This window comes from Dreissena polymorpha, chromosome 10 (assembly GCF_020536995.1).
Source record: "Dreissena polymorpha isolate Duluth1 chromosome 10, UMN_Dpol_1.0, whole genome shotgun sequence".
In the NCBI taxonomy this organism is placed as follows: Eukaryota; Metazoa; Mollusca; class Bivalvia; order Myida; family Dreissenidae; genus Dreissena; species Dreissena polymorpha.
Window position 1 is genome coordinate 11,320,024 of NC_068364.1, and position 17,656 is coordinate 11,337,679.

Sequence of the window (17,656 nt, forward strand, 5' to 3'; positions counted from 1 at the left end):
ATGTTTAATTTGATTAAACGCCTATATCTATACACAAGTGCATATTCAGTGGCGTTTTACAACACATTGAAAAACATCATAAACACGTACAGAGCATAAAATAACTCACTTTACAAATAAAAAAAATCGCAATAATCAAGCATTTGAACGATAAACATATAAACAACGTGATTATGATTAAGATATATAAATCATTCGATGAATAAATGAAAATGTAAAATAGTAAAGTAATATAAATTCATATTATATAAAATAACATTAATATTTGACTAAAACACGCAAAGAATAAAAGTATGTTCATGCGGTAGTGAACATAACCATGCATGCGTATTCGATGTATGTAATGCGGAGCTTACGGAAACATTGAGTAAAAATCATTAAAATAATATGTTTAAAGATTCTTTTTAAATATATTAATTTTGTCAGATTTACGAATATACGGTGGTAAATCGTTCCAGAACTTTGGACTAATGGTAAAGAAACTTCTGTCACAAAATGTCTTTCGTTTGTTGAACGGGACTATGTCAAGATTCTAGATTCATGCTTTGTACATGTGCAATGTTAAATTCCCCTACTTCACACCTAATCTAAATTCTATACATAGATGGTGACGTCACTTCAGTAAGACCGGTGTGTACACAATGACATAATCTGTGCTTGTTCTCGATGTGGCCTGGGTTATCAAAATAATAGGGCTCTGGGATGCAAACTAATCATGAACTCTGGTATTTTATAGCAAAGGCATGCCCAGTTGATAAACAACAGATCAGTGAATCGTTTTTTTTACACCCAATGTTCCCAGAAATTTCAAAACAACTCAGTGCCGTCGTTAATTGCGAGCAGTTTGGACGCTCTGGAAAAGGTGCCCAAGGGGCAGATATTTGGATAATATATTTATAGGAACTGGAATCCCAGTTTCCGGGTGGATGCAGAAAAACAGGCATCACCCAACGGGAGGTTTCCGGGTGAGTGAGGAAGAGGCCACCACCAACGACGGTTGGACAGACAGCTGCCATATCTGAGAGCAGGCGGTATCGGCGACAAGGGCCGACCGGGACGCGCCACAACGAGGGTTGTTCTGGCAAGTGTTGGACATCGCCAGAGGACCGAGGGTCGGGCGAGGGTAATCTGTGCCGCAGTAAGCAAGATACGTTGGACGCCGCCAGGGGACCTAAGGTCAGGCGAGAGCCATCCGTGTCGCGGTGGGGTGGACACAAAGGGCGCCACCAAAGGGTCGAGGACCTAGTGTGAGAGTGGTATTATCTGTTGACAGCTGTGACATTTTTAGTCAGCCAGTGACTTTATGATTGTTTTTTTATAAAATGTTGTATTGGTACAATTTTATCTGATAGCGATTAGGATAAACTAACATGCATGCGGTTCCTACTAACATTAGTGTTTTAGAATAAAATGTAGCAAATATTAAGACATCTATTAAATGAAGTATTTACAATTTCATCTGTCTCTATTATCATTTCCATGATCAAGGCTCGAACCGCTTGTCACTTATAAATCACTCCGTGACAGACTACATAACATCCATCCAGTCTGTCAGCGGACCTCATGCCTGTGCGACTGTGTGCATACGGTGTCAGGAGTTTTTTTAAGTACCCTGGTGCTCTTGAAGTATGGCAGTTATACATATAACACAAAATTTTGAAATAAATCCTGTATTTAATCGGTAGCCAGTGCAAGTCAGATAACGCCTGTTTGGAACTGTCGAATTTCCTCCGTTATAGGAACATCTTTGCACACATATTTTGAATACGTTGTAACTTTATCAGTTCATGATCTGCAAAACCATATAGAGTAGCGTTGCAGTAGTCCAGCGATGTCCGGTTCCCGTTTGAAATTAGGTCGTGTCTATTTTGGATACCTAATAAATTGTGACAAAAGATCCAACCGGATCCAACCTAACCCTAACCCTTTACTGCAAACCTTAGTGGTATCAATATAACAGAAAAAAGGTATACTTTCTAGACTCTACGTTGAAATTATAAAATAAAAAAGGCACACGATAATGTGTGCGTATATTTGAAGAGTGGCCCTGGCAACAAATGTAAAAATTCACGTTTTGTATCGCATGAATTTATATACATTAGAAGTGATGGCCTTGCAGGATGGAGGGCACGGGGGTAAAGGCATTTTGTGATAATGTATGCTGTCCATAGACTTTTTAGTATTGCTAATCCAAATATAGGGATCCGGACCCAGACCATCCCGACATTTAGCTATTTCTAGCCTTATGTTTTCTTATTTGATAGCCTGTATTATTTACTCAGTGCAATTGAAATAAATTAAGCCACAAATAGTAAAAATAATTAATCAATTGAAATATATAAGTATTTTCAAACAAATTGATATCATTTTGTGGAAACATTTTAACAATGATCGCTGATTATCATATAAGCACACACTAGCTATTATTGGTGACAAATTATAGAAGACCAGGGTCCGACATTTTGAAGGACGATACATAAAGGTATCCTTCAATATCAAAAGGGTGCACATATGCCTCCAAAAAGTTTAAGCCCGCGTTATATCTTTCATTCAAAAAACAATGATGTAGTTGTCGTAACATAACCTTCGCACACCCTTATGTGTCGTGTTGAATTACATTCTGTCTTATGAAATAGATCCATTTTTATTCTTTAATTAACAATTATTTTCTTTCGCAGTTTGATGTTTTCGGAAAACAAAATCATAAGTTCACATTCACGGCAGGGTATCGGAGCACTATAGCGGTTTAACTGTTTACATTTGACACCAAGCAGATTATTACCTTGGATTTATATTACCGCTCATGGAACATATTTTCGGAGCATACTTGCATATGTATTGTTAAAAGTTAATGATCCACATATGAAATTAAAGGTTACTCGAAATGAATTCGTTAAGACGCGGTGAGACCTAAAGGAAGGAAACACACACAGTCACAAAAACTAATTCACAAAAAAATAATTATCGTAAAAATGATTATACCACCTGGCTGAATTTATAAATAAGACCGAAGTATTAAAATGTATTTAGATATTTCGATGAAATATGTAGGCGGAATTGTGTATATTGCAGTAAACGACAGTGTAATATTTAATCATTTATTTATCATTTACACAATTGACACACACCCTAATGAAAGGGACCTATGCAAACAAGCTTTCTGTGTATAGGTCCCTGCTAATGCTGGCTGAAATCTTCTAGTTAACCATCTGCGTCAATCGAACAATTAGCTAACTGCTATTTTGCACATTTTTCTGAGTTCATGTCACCCGTACCTGTTTATATATATTAGTGTTTTATTAGCACGTATACTTTTATGACACCATTTAATATTAATATTCAAAACCAAGAATTATTTCGATGTTGAGCTCGTTGACGGTTAACTATATTTTAATAATCAACCATTAATTTATAAAAAAATATCACCGATGCTTTAGCTGCATCTCTGTTCTTTTCTCAATTATATTGATGTAAAAGTGTTACTCTTATAGAAATGGGTTTCTTTTCTTTAAATCAAAAACTTTTAATATAAAAAATCATTTCATTGATTGCATACAGATGTCGCACAATTTCCGGACATTGGTTTAATGATGATTTTGACCCGTGATAATTAAGAGGATGTGTGTTCCTCCATTATTTAGACAACCTTCCGGGTTCTGCCCGGACAATCGTTTCTATAGCTTGATCGACCCAGACCTGTTTAAATCATTATTTCGTGTCCTGATTTCCGCTCATAATCCTGCAAGGGTTGTCTCATAACATATATAATTAAAGCTCGATGTTTGATACATGTTTTGCTTCCGCCTTAATGTCGATAAGTGTAACTTTGTCATTTCATCTGTGCATGGGTATTTCATCAGGCGCACCCATTTCATAATTTCATCTGACCGTAACGCTATGTCATTAATGCAGTATCATTTCGCTATAATCGTCTCATAAGATTAAAAAAGCATATTTCAAATGTTGAAGACGCGCACATAAAAGAAGTAGATAACATATCTACGTCTCTGAACAAATTTACCAGAGTTTCGTTCAATCAAATTAGTGTGAAGTAACCTTTGTCACACAGTAGTGTCCCTTTACTAAGATCTTCGTTCGGAACCAAAATTAGTAGGAACACCACGTCATTTGTCAAAACGATATTTAATCTAGTTGTCAAACAAATTGTCGTTAAAAAAATCGAGTGTTCTAAGTCCTTTGTTTATTTTAATTCATACTTATACAATGTAGAGGAAGAAATTGTTATTTTCCATACGCTGGTACCAGTGTCGCCGTCAAATCAATGAGTTCTATTATTAATGTTTTTACTGGTTTATTCAGAAATTGTAAATAAAAACATATTGTTTTTGTTAACCTTTTAAGACGAAGGAGAACCTTGGTCATTAAGGTAAGAACATGTGTGTTTGAAGACTCAATGTAGTATACGGATCGCTATGCTGTTTTTAATTATGATGCTATAAAAAAATAAAAAATTGAAAATGGATAAATCTTTAACTTTATTCATTTATCCAATAATTACTGAGAGTCGAGCGGTTAAGGAAACAACTAAAAAAATGTCTGAATTAATTCAAATGGTGCAATAAATGATGTTCCTTTACAGATTTATTTCCATCACCTGAAAAATGTCAATATTGTTTATTTATAGCTTGTTTAACCACGCAAAGTCGCTAGTTCCGTACACACCCGCAAATTACATCCACTATGCTTGTTGTTTATCTGGTGTCAAGATGTCACATCCCAACAGCGAGAGCACTTGATTGCAATAGGCATAAGGCCGACAAAACTTAGAAAATTCCATTCAAATTTAAATTTTATAGAAACTGAATTATTTATTTAACTTTTTTTATAACTTCTATTTGCAATTTAGTAAGTTTCTGTTTTATCTGTCCATCTTCTTTTTAGCAACATTGACACAAAAAGTGCTCAAGAATTGCAAAAAAACACCAATGTTCTCACTTTGTTCAAATACAATTTAAATTTTGGTGTATATGTTACTATTAAAAGATTTGATAAAATTAGCATCCAATCATGACAGGGTTTACCCAAAGAACATGTATATATTGTCAAGTCAACTATGTTCACATTATACATGTACAGATTTTTCAATGCAACATTTTCTAAGAATCTTGAAAAGGTAAAAGAATTTCTTTAAAATAAATCAAATACATGAAAGTGTTGCGTTCACACTAGTGCATTGATCTGCAATTTATGTACAAGTTTAATGAAGAGTACCCCAAAAAATGAATGGAATAGGCATACATTTGGATTATTTCAATTGAAGTAAGATTTTAAAAGGCAATTATACTGTTTTTTTCCTTATTTTTGCAGTGTCTGTATATATTTTCAAGCATAGTAATGTTAGTAAAACAAAATACTGGAGCGCATGCGTGTGACGTCATCACGAGAGCCACGTTCTTAATGTAAACAAAGTGATCGAAATTAGGGTGCTATGCTTGAAATAAGGGAAGCATACGATAAATATGTTAAGCTCACAAAACTAATACAAAATTCTTCATGCAATACCATTCTAAATAATGGCAATTTAGTTTTAGATTGAAATACTTGTTTGTTAGGAATGCAGGATGAGACAGTCCCAAATCGATGTCTGCCAATGACAGTCTAGTCTCTGACAACACAGTATATGAAAGCCATAAAGACCATGTGAATGTTATTGATTATAATCAGTGTTTTCTGGTCATTTAAATGCGCTTGTTACAGGTTGCAAAACATACCTGTAAACATATGCATACACATATGCATTTAGTAATTAAATCCATAAGAAATTCTAAAAGTAAACATTAAAACAACTAATTAAATAAGTTAAGATATACTAATTACTATTTAGTACCATTATCAGATGTTAATAAGTTAAATGTAATTTTTTATACAAATACCAGTTAGTCATTAGCACCAGACTAAAGGTTTCCTCAACATAAATCACAGGCGATTCCTATGTTATAACAAACGAAACACAATATAAATAAGCTATACTATTTATTGAACAATGAATTAAACAATTCAAATACAAACTAATGATTCATACTATAAATGTTGAAAATCTGGAGGCTAGAAATGTTGTTGTAGTTATCCATATATACTGGTTGTGCAAGAGTGTCTTATCTGTCATGAACATCCAATATGTAAGGAGTGATTTGGATAAACCATAAAACAAAGCACTATAAAAAGTGCAGTAAATGATTTTATTTAAATGTATTTTAATTTTGTCTTACATTGGAAGACAAAATGAATTCACATGTATTAAACTAATTAATTAATGATACATTTCTATAACTTTATAACATCAAATATTGTCAACTTTCAAAAATGTTATTATAAATCTCCATTGTGTTATTGCTTGTTTAAATGATGTTGTTCTGTATATTGCGTTACATACTATCTTTATACCTTAGAAATGATAGGGTTTTAATTATATCCTCTTAATTCAAAATACATAAAATGTTAAACACCACATGTGTACAATATGTAAAATATGCAGTTATAAAAAAACTATGATTTTACTGGCTCAAATTTATGAACAGTTTTTGATAATCTGTTTTGGCAGATTAGTTTAGACAAGACATAGAAGAATCATAAATTTTGATAAATGACCGTTCATTTTTCTGCCACCTGTGGTTTATACACTTGTTATAAAGTGGTAACTGTTTCGAATCATATTTAGGGTGAGGTGACCTATATTCAGCGCCCTGTAAAGAATGAAAAAGCTCTGTAAATTTGAATTATTGAATTTATCCAGATCATAATGGGGTCCCCAAGCAATGGGATCTACATTCTGCAAGGGGAGATCACACTAGTGGTGACGGCGATGAGGCGCTCATCTCGCTGGTCTGCCCATTCTCAGAGAGACGAGGACGGAGACCCACTTCTGAGCAGTTTTGCGCAACTCAAAGATGTGCTCAACAACATCACTGGTAATGTTAACATTCGCCAATTTCATGTTTTTTTCACCTTTATTGATTATTGGGGCTGGAGGTGGAGGGGGGGGGGGGGAGGAAGCATATTAGTATTAAAAATTTCATAGAAGTGGAATAAAAAAATATGGTGTAAGAAGAATGTTATGGGAACACTTCATTCATTTACATTTTTAAATAATATTAAGTGGGGATGACCATGCCTAATGGCCCCTACATAAGATGAATTTAATTGATTTTTAACTCAGTATTTCATTGAATAATTCCAGCTGGTTATCAGCATCTGTGTTAGGTAAGGTTATGGTAACAGAGCTCCAGATAAGGATTTGTGAAATAAGTAACGGTACTGCAACTGACAGAAAGAAAAGGAGTAACGCTGAAAATCAATTAGTACCTGTACTACCATATCCAAAAATATAGGTAGTACTGTTCTACCCGTGTTCTTGGATATTGAAGTGTGTATAACTGACTTTACAGAAACATTTGCAGCAATTATACTTAATATATTTAGCTTCTTAAAAAGTTACTTTATTAGGTTTTCCATTCTGAATTATGATGCAAATACAACTACACATTAAAACTCATCACTAAATACTATTTGTTCATTTTTCTTGACAATAAAACACAAGCCAACTAGTAAGCTAAGTAAATGAACACTAATGTCACTGTCTCATCTCAAAAGAATCATTGCTTTAGCAGTTAACTGTCAAAGTTGGCAAAAACTATGCCAACTATGACAGTGAAAAGCTTAAGCAAATACTTCAACTGGGTTTACAGATTGAATATCAGGATGTTTAGGGTCGCCATGGGGTAAAGGATATGGTGTCCGCCTAGCGATCGGGAGGTCACTGGTTCGATCTCCACCGTGGGAGCGTTCTTTAGGTCTTCCCCAAAGACACCAAGTACTGGTTCTAGGCCCAGGAAACGGACTCGAGAGCGTTGATATAAGCCTTAGGCTTTCGATGCAATCAAGCTAAAATAAATAGGTTTAAACTAATGTCAGGATGGTTAGACAACCGTATGTAGCCATTACATGACAAAGTGTTTTTTTTTAATCGCTTTCGGTTAAGCAGGCCTTCCCTTGTGCGCAGACATATTGTTTTTGACGGGTATACGAGTTACCGGAAATCACGCGACAGAATAGACAATAATACCCGAACCCAGTCTGCAACTTTTCGGTAATTTAAATGAACGAAAAGCACCGTTAGGTTAGAGACCATTAAATCACGCATGAACGTATCGGTACGGCCAGATTTTTTTTCGTAAATGCGTATAAGGGATATTAAAGTCGTAATTGTACGTCCAGTTTATAAAAATAAATGCGTAAACCTTCATGAAAAAGCCGTATTTACGGCTGTATGGCCCTTATCTGGAGCTCTGGGTAAAGAACATAACAGCTAGTGTTTGCATTTTTGGCAAATAAGTTAAGAAATATTATATTGATTTTAACAAACTGCTGTTCTTTCTATTGCATAAATGTCATGGGATATTTTGTTGTTACTCAGAACTTGTGGAGATTGAACCGAACACATACCTGAGCCCATTTCTGGAAGTGATACGCTCAGAGGACACCACAGGCCCCATCACTGGCCTGGCTCTCACCTCCATCAACAAGTTTCTCTCATACGGTCTTGTGGGTAAGTAGAATGGCCTTGATATACGCGACTTCAATTAAGGGGGCTGTTTGTCTACATAAAATTGAAATTTCCCTTTATAAATTGTAATTAAGAGACAATAGTAATCTTTGAGCAATGAAATAGGGGTAGTGGTTAATAATACAAAAATCTTGTCAACTGGTTTTTTACGTAGAAAGTGAAAGTTTGTTCTGAAATCAATGTTTCTTTTATGTCCCCGAAGGAGGGCATACAGTGCTCGGACCGTCCGTCTGTCTGCGTCACACTTTGCGTTTAGGTTTAGAAAAATGCTCATAACTTCTATGTCGCTTCAGATAGCAACTTGATATAATTATTTGGCATGCATGTGTATCTCATGGAGCTGCACATTTTGAGTGGTGCAAGATCAAGGTCATCTTTCAATGTCAAAGGTCAAAAAACAAATCCAAGGGAAGTAATAAGCTTCAAAGGTAGATAATTATCTGTACTTGCCAAATGATAATTTTTTTTTCTATAACTCTAAAAGTGGCACAGAAGGGGGTATTGTGTTTCTGACAAACACATCTCTTGGTTACTATATTGTATTAAATTTTCTGACTTAAAAATAATGAATTTGTTTAGTGTCTGAAAATTAAGATACTTAACAATATTCCAAAATTGTGTCTGAAAATTTAGTAACACACTGACAATATACCTAAAGCTTTATTCCGGTGCAACCACCGGGGTATGCAGAAAAGCGAGTCCTTGTATATATCACACCATTTCAGGCCCTAAGTGTGACTGCAATTTTTCAGACCCTAAGTGTGACTGCAATCTTTCAGACCCTTAGTGTGACTGCAATGTATCAGACCCTAAGTGCAACTGCAATGTTTCAGACCCTAAGTGTGACTGCAATGTTTCAGAACCTAAGTTCGACTGCAATGTTTCAGACCCTCGATGTGACTGTAATGTTTCAAACCCTTGGTGTGACTGCAATGTGTCAGACCCTCAGTGTGACTGCAATTTTTCAGACCCTAAATGTGACTGTAACGTTTCAGATCCTAAATATGACCACAATGTTTCAGACCCTTAGTGTGACTGCAATGTTTCAGACCCTAAATATTACTGCAAGTTTGCAGACCCTAAATGTAACTGCAATGCTACAGACCCTTAATATAACTGCAATGTTTCAGACCCTTGGTGTGACTGCAATTTTTCAGACCCTAAATATTACTGCAAGTTTGCAGACCCTAAATGTAACTGCAATGCTACAGACCCTTAATATAACTGCAATGTTTCAGACCCTTGGTTTGACTTCAATATTTCAGATCCTAAATATGACCACAATGTTTCAGACCCTAAATGTAACTGCAATGTTTCAGACCCTAAATATTACTGCAATTTTTCAGACCCTTAATGTGACTTCAATATATCAGATCCTAAATATGACTACAATGTTTCAGACCCTTAGTGTGACTACAATGTTTCAGACCCTAAATATTACTGCAAGTTTGCAGACCCTAAATGTTACTGCAATGCTTCAGACGCTAAATATAACTGCAATGTTTCAGACCCTAAATGTGACTTCAATATTTCAGATCCTAAGTGTAACTTCAATATTTCAGATCCTTAACTTGACTGCAATGTTTCAAACCCTGACCAGAATGTTTAAGACCCTAAACATGACTACAATGTTTCAGACACTAAACTTGACTACAATATTTCAGACACTTAAGGCTACTACAATTTTTCCGATCCTAAACATGACCATTTTGTTTCAGACCCTAAACGTGATGTTGCTGCAGCAGCCATTGAGAACATTGCAGATGCAGTGACTCACGCCCGGTTTGTGGGCACAGATCCTGGCTCTGATGAAGTCGTGCTCATGAAGATCCTACATGTGAGTGGGGCAGGGGTTTCTTTGCTTTCCTAGCTGCTTTTTTTTCGTTTTCGAGGAATAATTTTCTAGTGTTTGAATCTTACTTTTTTTGGTGAATCCAGTGTTTTTTCCAATGATGTGTGAATATGCCCTGAAATGAAGTGTATAGCAAATTACCAAAATCGTGATTAGTATTATTGAAAGGAGACAATAAGCTAGAATCAAATTATAATTGGTGATGTTAATGTATTAAACTACATTTAATATACAAACAGACGCCCTTTAATTATGAAAGGGTAACATTAATATATACACCATTGACAAAGTTGACGAAGTTTTCATTTGTTTTGCCCCCACATTGTGTAAGGCATAAAGCATTGCACTTGTTCATCCGTGAGTTGATACTTTGGTACTTTCGGAAGCTTACGTTTTCAACTTCTCTTAAACTACTTGTTGGATCTGGCTCAATATTTAACAGTGAATGACCTTAATGTGTACATTATCGTAAAGAAAGGAATTACGATTTGTATAGCCAAATAAATATGTTAATTAATAATCAAGTGTTTGCCAAATGGAATACATGTATATACTCCCAAAGTTAAAGTTATTAACTTTTGTTGTTTTTTATGATAGAAAATACAGGTCACAAAAATTGTTTGTACTGACTTCCTTTTTAACTGCTTAGTGGATTTCTTTCAAATTTTTAAGCTGAATAACTAAATTTGTGTTGATTGGCAAAGGTTATTTAAGCTTTGATTAATTTTGGCAAAATTACGTCATTTTGACTAGTGAAGAATACTTTATTAGATTTATTTGTGAAACAAATATGTTTGTGGCATCAATATCTGTGACACAATTCTTGTTTTAACATAATCCATATTGCGAATTAAGGCTATACAATTGTGAAAAAAGTACAGTAGTTGACTTGGTAAATGTGAGCATTTAACAAAAGAGGCACACAATCACTGAAATTTTCCTAGTTATTTGGTTTTGACCTTTGCGGACTGCACGGGCTAATCTGGGACGACACTTTACACATTGCGGACTGCACAGGCTAATCTGGGACGACACTTTTACACACATGCTTCAAGCTTAGTTTACCAGAACGAGTTGTTTTTCTAAAGGGTTTGTTTTCTTCTGTTTCAGGTTTTGAGGACCCTTTTGCTGTGTCCAGCTGGTGTTCTGCTCACAAACGAGTCGGTGTGTGAAATCATGCAGTCTTGTTTCCGTATCTGCTTTGAAATGAGACTCAGTGGTAAGTAGCCTTGAGACTCAGTGGAAAGTGGCCTGTTTAGTTTTGCATTTATTTGGAGGAAATTAAAATCCCACTACATGCCAACTTTAAAAATAAAACATCGATGAGATTCAATGGTTTTTGATAGACATTGATCGAACTTAATGCAAATATGCATTGAAATCATAACGGTCAAAATAGTGGGAGCAATGAGCCCTACTCATCTAATACTGTCCACAAATGTTACTTTCCAAAATAGTTTCAAATGGACATCTATTAACAAAAATACAAACCCTCATTGAAATTGGACAAATAATTTGTTATATACTAGTAATTCCTCAGCTACTCAGGAGGGGGCTTGAGATGAAGTTAATTTAGTAAGTACAGTACATTTATACTGAAGATAAGTAAAGTATAAATGTTTTCATACCAAGCCCTTACAAACAAATTCATAATTAATAGCATGTCTTATAAAAAATTAATGAAGTAATTTTATAAGCTTGGCTGTTTTCGGAGGAAAATCCCGAATAGCCAGCTCGTCGCTGTCGTGTCCGCTGTCTGCGTCGTGCTAAAACATTAACATTTTTGTCAAGGATTTTGAAAATTGGCTCTAAAATCAACGTGCTTCAACCTACAACTTTGAAACTTCATATGTAGCTGCACCTTGATGAGTTCTACATGCCACACCTATTTTTGGGTCACTAGGTCAAAGTTCAAGGTCACTATGACCTCTAAAAAAAAAATCTGACAAGCTTTCAACTATTAAAAACCTGCACCCGCAGCCCGAGCGTGGCACCCGTTATGCGGTGCTCTTGTTGGACATTAACATTAACTTTCATAATAACCAATGCCCTTTAAAATGCATTGAAATGAAAACTGGTGGGAATGTGGTGGATGAATGCGGCTTTTTATTTAAATTGCACTTTTTTATCTGTTCCTGATAAACAGTTTAGTTCAATATTTGCTGTCAATCTGTCATTTTTTAGGTGCAATAGGGCTCCTTTCCTAATAAACAATTGTTTAATAAGTTCTGGCACTTAACATAAAAGTACATTGAAGTGGAAAATATGTTGTAAATGTTTAAAAAGACCCTAGCATAACTACTAGATTTGTCTAAGGCTAGATAGATGTAAGAGGAGTGACTGTATTTTCAATACAACAGAGTTGATACTTTTTCTGAGCGTTTTTACTCGCAACTTTTGTTTGTGTAACTTCTGCAAAATCGCAAAGAAGCATTTGACAACTTGGTCACCAGTACTCCTGTTTAGGTATTGATTGTCTCCCCTTTTTGCGTACTATATGAGGCTCATTCTGGGAAAACTGGGTTTAATGATTATGGATAATGTGTCATCCCAGATTAGCCTATGCAGTCTGCACAGGCTTAACCAGAGATGACACTTTCTGCTTTAACCTGGATTTTCATTGTGAAGAAACTTTCTTTAAACAAAAAATTCCATAAAAGCAGAAAGTGACGTCTCTGTGAGTGTGTGCAGGCTTACAGAGAAAGTGACGTCTCTGAGGAGTGTGTGCAGGCATTTAACAGCAGAAAGTGACGTCTCTGATGAGTGTGTGCAGGCTTTACGCAGAAAGTGATGTCTTGATTAGTGTGTGCAGGCTTTACAGCAGAAAGTGACGTCTCTGATTAGTGTGTGTAGGCTTTACAGCAGAAAGTGACGTCTCTGATGAGTGTGTGCAGGCTTTACAGCAAAAGTGACGTCTCTGATGGTAGGTGTGCCAGGCTTTAACAGCAGAAAGTGATGTCTCTGATGAGTGTGTGCAGGCTTTACAGCAGAAAGTGATGTCTCTGATAAGTGTGTGCAGTCTTTACAGCAGAAAGTGACGTCTCTGATTAGTGTGTGCAGGCTTTACAGCAGAAAGTGACGTCTCTGATTAGTGTGTGCAGGCTTTACAGCAGAAAGTGATGTCTCTGATGAGTGTGTTCAGGCTTTACAGCAGAAAGTGACGTCTCTGATTAGTGTGTGCAGGCTTACAAGCAGAAAGTGATGTCTCTCATTAGTGTGTGCATGCTTTACAGCAGAAAGTGACGTCTCTGATAAGTGTGTGCAGGCTTTACAGCAGAAAGTGATGTCCCTGATGAGTGTGTGCAGGCTTTACAGCAGAAAGTGACCGTCTCTGATGAGTGTGTGCAGGCTTTACAGCAGAAAGTGACGTCTTCTGATGAGTGTGGTGCAGGCTTTACAGCAGAAAGTGATGTCTCTGATTAGTGTGTGCAGGCTTTACAGCAGAAAGTGATGTCTCTGATTAGTGTGTGCAGCTTTACAGCAGAAAGTGATGTCTCTGATTAGTTGTGTGCAGGCTTTACAGCAGAAAGTGACGTCTCTGATTAGTGTGTGCAGGCTTTACAGCAGAAAGTGATGTCCCTGATGAGTGGTGTGCTGGCTTTACAGCAGAAAGTGACGTCTCTGATTAGTGTGTGCAGGCTTTACAGCAGAAAGTGATGTCTCTGATAAGAGTGTTCAGGCTTACAGCAGAAAGTGACGTCTCTGATTAGTGTGTGCAGGCTTTACAGCAGAAAAGTGACGTCTCTGATGATGTGTGCAGGCTTTACAGCAGAAAGTGATGTCTCTGATTAGTGTGTGCAGGCTTTACAAGCGAAAGTGATGTCTCTGATAAGTGTGTGCAGGCTTTACAGCAGAAAGTGACGTCTCTGATAAGGGTGTTCAGGCTTTACAGCAGAAAGTGATGTCTCTGATGAGTGTGTGCAGGCTTTACAAGCAGAAAGTGATGTCTCTGATTAGTGTGTGCAGGCTTTACAGCAGAAAGTGACGTCTCTGATTAGTGTGTGCAGGCTTTACAGCAGAAAGTGACGTCTCTGATTAGTGTGTGCAGGCTTTACAGCAGAAAGTGACATCCTCTGATAAGGGTGTTCAGGGCTTTACAGCAGAAAGTGACGTCTCTGATTAGTGTGTGCAGGCTTTACAGCAGAAAGTGATGTCTCTGATTAGTGTGTGCAGGCTTTACAGCAGAAAGTGACGTCTCTGATTAGTGTGTGCAGGCTTACAAGCAGAAAGTGATGTTTCTGATTAGTGTGTGCGGCCTTTACAGCAGAAAGTACGTCTCTGATTAGTGTGTGCAGGCTTTACAGCAGAAAGTGACGTCTCTGATTAGTGTGTGCAGGCTTTACAGCAGAAAGTGACGTCTCTGATTAGTGTGTGCAGGCTTTACAGCAGAAAGTGACGTCTCTGATAAGGGGTGTTCAGGCTTTACAGCAGGAAAGTGACGTCTCTGATTAGTGTGTGCAGGCTTTACAGCAGAAAGTGACATCTCTGATAAGTGTGTTCAGGCTTTACAGCAGAAAGTGACGTCTGATGTATTTGTGTGCAGGCTTTACAGCAGAAAGTGATGTCTCTGATTAGTGTGTGCAGGCTTTACAGCAGAAAGTGACGTCTCTGATTAGTGTGTGCAAGCTTTACAGCAGAAAGTGATGTTTCTGATTAGTGTGTGCAGGCTTTACAGCAGAAAGTGACGTCTCTGATTAGTGTGTGCAGGCTTTACAGCAGAAAGTGACGTCTCTGATTAGTGTGTGCAGGCTTTACAGCAGAAAGTGACGTCTCTGATTAGTGTGTGCAGGCTTTACAGCAGAAAGTGACGTCTCTGATAAGGGTGTTCAGGCTTTACAGCAGAAAGTGATGTCTCTGATTAGTGTGTGCAGGCTTTACAGCAGAAAGTGATGTCTCTGATGAGTGTGTGCAGGCTTTACAGCAGAAAGTGATGTCTCTGATGAGTGTGTGCAGGCTTTACAGCAGAAAGTGATGTCTCTGATAAGGGTGTTCAGGCTTTACAGCAGAAAGTGACGTCTCTGATTAGTGTGTGCAGGCTTTACAGCAGAAAGTGATGTCTCTGATGAGTGTGTGCAGGCTTTACAGCAAAAGTGACGTCTCTGATTAGTGTGTGCAGGCTTTACAGCAGAAAGTGACGTCTCTGATTAGTGTGTGCAGGCTTTACAGCAGAAAGTGATGTCTCTGATGAGTGTGTGCAGGCTTTACAGCAGAAAGTGACGTCTCTGATTAGTGTGTGCAGGCTTTACAGCAGAAAGTGACGTCTCTGATTAGTGTGTGCAGGCTTTACAGCAGAAAGTGACGTCTCTGATTAGTGTGTTCAGGCTTTACAGCAGCAGAAAGTGACGTCTCTGATTAGTGTGTGCAGGCTTTACAGCAGAAAGTGACGTCTCTGATTAGTGTGTTCAGGCTTTACAGCAGAAAGTGATGTCTCTGATTAGTGTGTGCAGGCTTTACAGCAGAAAGTGATGTCCCTGATGAGTGTGTGCTGGCTTTACAGCAGAAAGTGACGTCTCTGATTAGTGTGTGCAGGCTTTACAGCAGAAAGTGACGTCTCTGATTAGTGTTTGCAGGTTTTCCAGCAGAAAGTGATGTCTCTGATTAGTGTGTTCAGGCTTTACAGCAGAAAGTGATGTCTCTGATGAGTGTGTGCAGGCTTTTCAGCAGAAAGTGATGTCTCTGATTAGTGTGTGCAGGCTTTACAGCAGAAAGTGATGTCTCTGATAGTGTGTGCAGGCTTTACAGCAGAAAGTGACGTCTCTGATTAGTGTGTGCAGGCTTTACAGCAGAAAGTGACGTCTCTGATGAGTGTGTGCAGGCTTTACAGCAGAAAGTGATGTCTCTGATGAGTGTGCAGGCTTTACAGGGGGTAATCTGCGGTGACACTTTACGCACATGCATTATGCTTAGTTTTCCCAAAACAAGGGTCATATATTCTAACTCACTGAGATTTCTGTGCACAGAGCTACTGCGCCGTTCTGCCGAGCACACCTTGATGGACATGGTTCAGTTGCTCTTCACAAGGCTACCCCAGTTCAAGGAAGACCCCAAATGGAATGCTAACATGAAAAAGGTACAAGGACTATTTCGTATTTTTATGCCCCTTTCGAAAGAAAAGGGGTATATAGTTTTCGCACTGTCAGTCAGTCTGTCAGTCTGTCACACTTTGGTGTCCGCTCTCTAATTCAATAGTTTTCATCCGATCTTTACCAAACTTGGTCAGAAGTTGTATCAAGACAATATCTAGGTCAAGTTCGAATATGGGTCATGCGGGGTCAAAAACTAGGTCACGGGGTCACTTAGTGCAGTTCAAGGATTTAGCATGGTGTTTGCTCTCTAGTTTATGTGGCTTTCTGATTTATTTTGATATTCTAAGAATTTTAAAGCCTCCGAAGCAGGGCATATAGTGATCGGACTGTCCGTCCGTCTGTCCGTCACACTTTGCCTTTAGATTTCGAAAAATGCTCATAACTTCTATGAAGCATCAGACAGCAATTTTATATTTGGCATGCATGTGTATATGGACAAGGCCTTTCCATACACACACAAATTTTGACCCTGAGACCTTGACTTGAACTTAGGGTCCGCATTTAGTTTTCGAAATCTGCGTTTAGGTTTCAAAAAAGCTCATAACTTCTACCAAGCTTTTATAGGGGCATACATAAGTCATCCTATGGTAATAGCTCTTGTTTAGACAGATATATATTGTTTTCTGTATAATACAGGAATGCATTTTTTGGGTGATTGTGAGCTTCTTCTGTAAATATCAAAACACACAGTCAGAAGTTTAGAAATCGATTGAGACATAGTATTTGAAAAATGTGCCAATTATAATGGAGCCTGCTTGTTCAGTTGTTAAACTGGACTACAAATCCAAAGATCACAGGCTTATTTCCTGTCTTGTACATGACTTGTGTGTAGATTGTTTATGAAATTAGCATTTTTTACAGCCATTCTTACTACCTGATTCAAGTAGGTCAGTCATCAGTGACTAATATGATACTGGTTATATTTAAGTACATGTTTACCAGCTGACCCAGAAAAAGTGTGAGCAGGGTAACAATGTTCAGAAGAGACTACATATATTGGCACAGACTTTGTTTTGCCTGGGTTAGTACATCTGACAACAAAATGAGAATGTCTTGTATGTGTAACAAAATTGTTGAAACAAAGAATTTAATTCTCAAAAGTTTTAAGATTAAAGAATACAAATTGGTAATACC

The 17,656-nt window shown here is 37.3% G+C and overlaps 1 protein-coding gene across 1 annotated transcript; it reads left to right on the forward strand.

Annotated features, from left to right (window-relative positions):
- The first annotated feature begins 4,108 nt into the window (after window positions 1-4,108).
- Window positions 4,109-17,548, forward strand: LOC127847986 (Golgi-specific brefeldin A-resistance guanine nucleotide exchange factor 1-like). Its single transcript, XM_052380239.1, has 7 exons — window positions 4,109-4,387; window positions 6,755-6,929; window positions 8,435-8,566; window positions 10,303-10,421; window positions 11,547-11,655; window positions 16,397-16,506; window positions 17,465-17,548. The coding sequence occupies exons 2-7, from the start codon at window positions 6,761-6,763 to the stop codon at window positions 17,546-17,548; spliced, it is 723 nt and encodes a 240-aa protein (XP_052236199.1). The 5' UTR covers window positions 4,109-4,387; window positions 6,755-6,760.
- The last annotated feature ends 108 nt before the right edge of the window (window positions 17,549-17,656 follow it).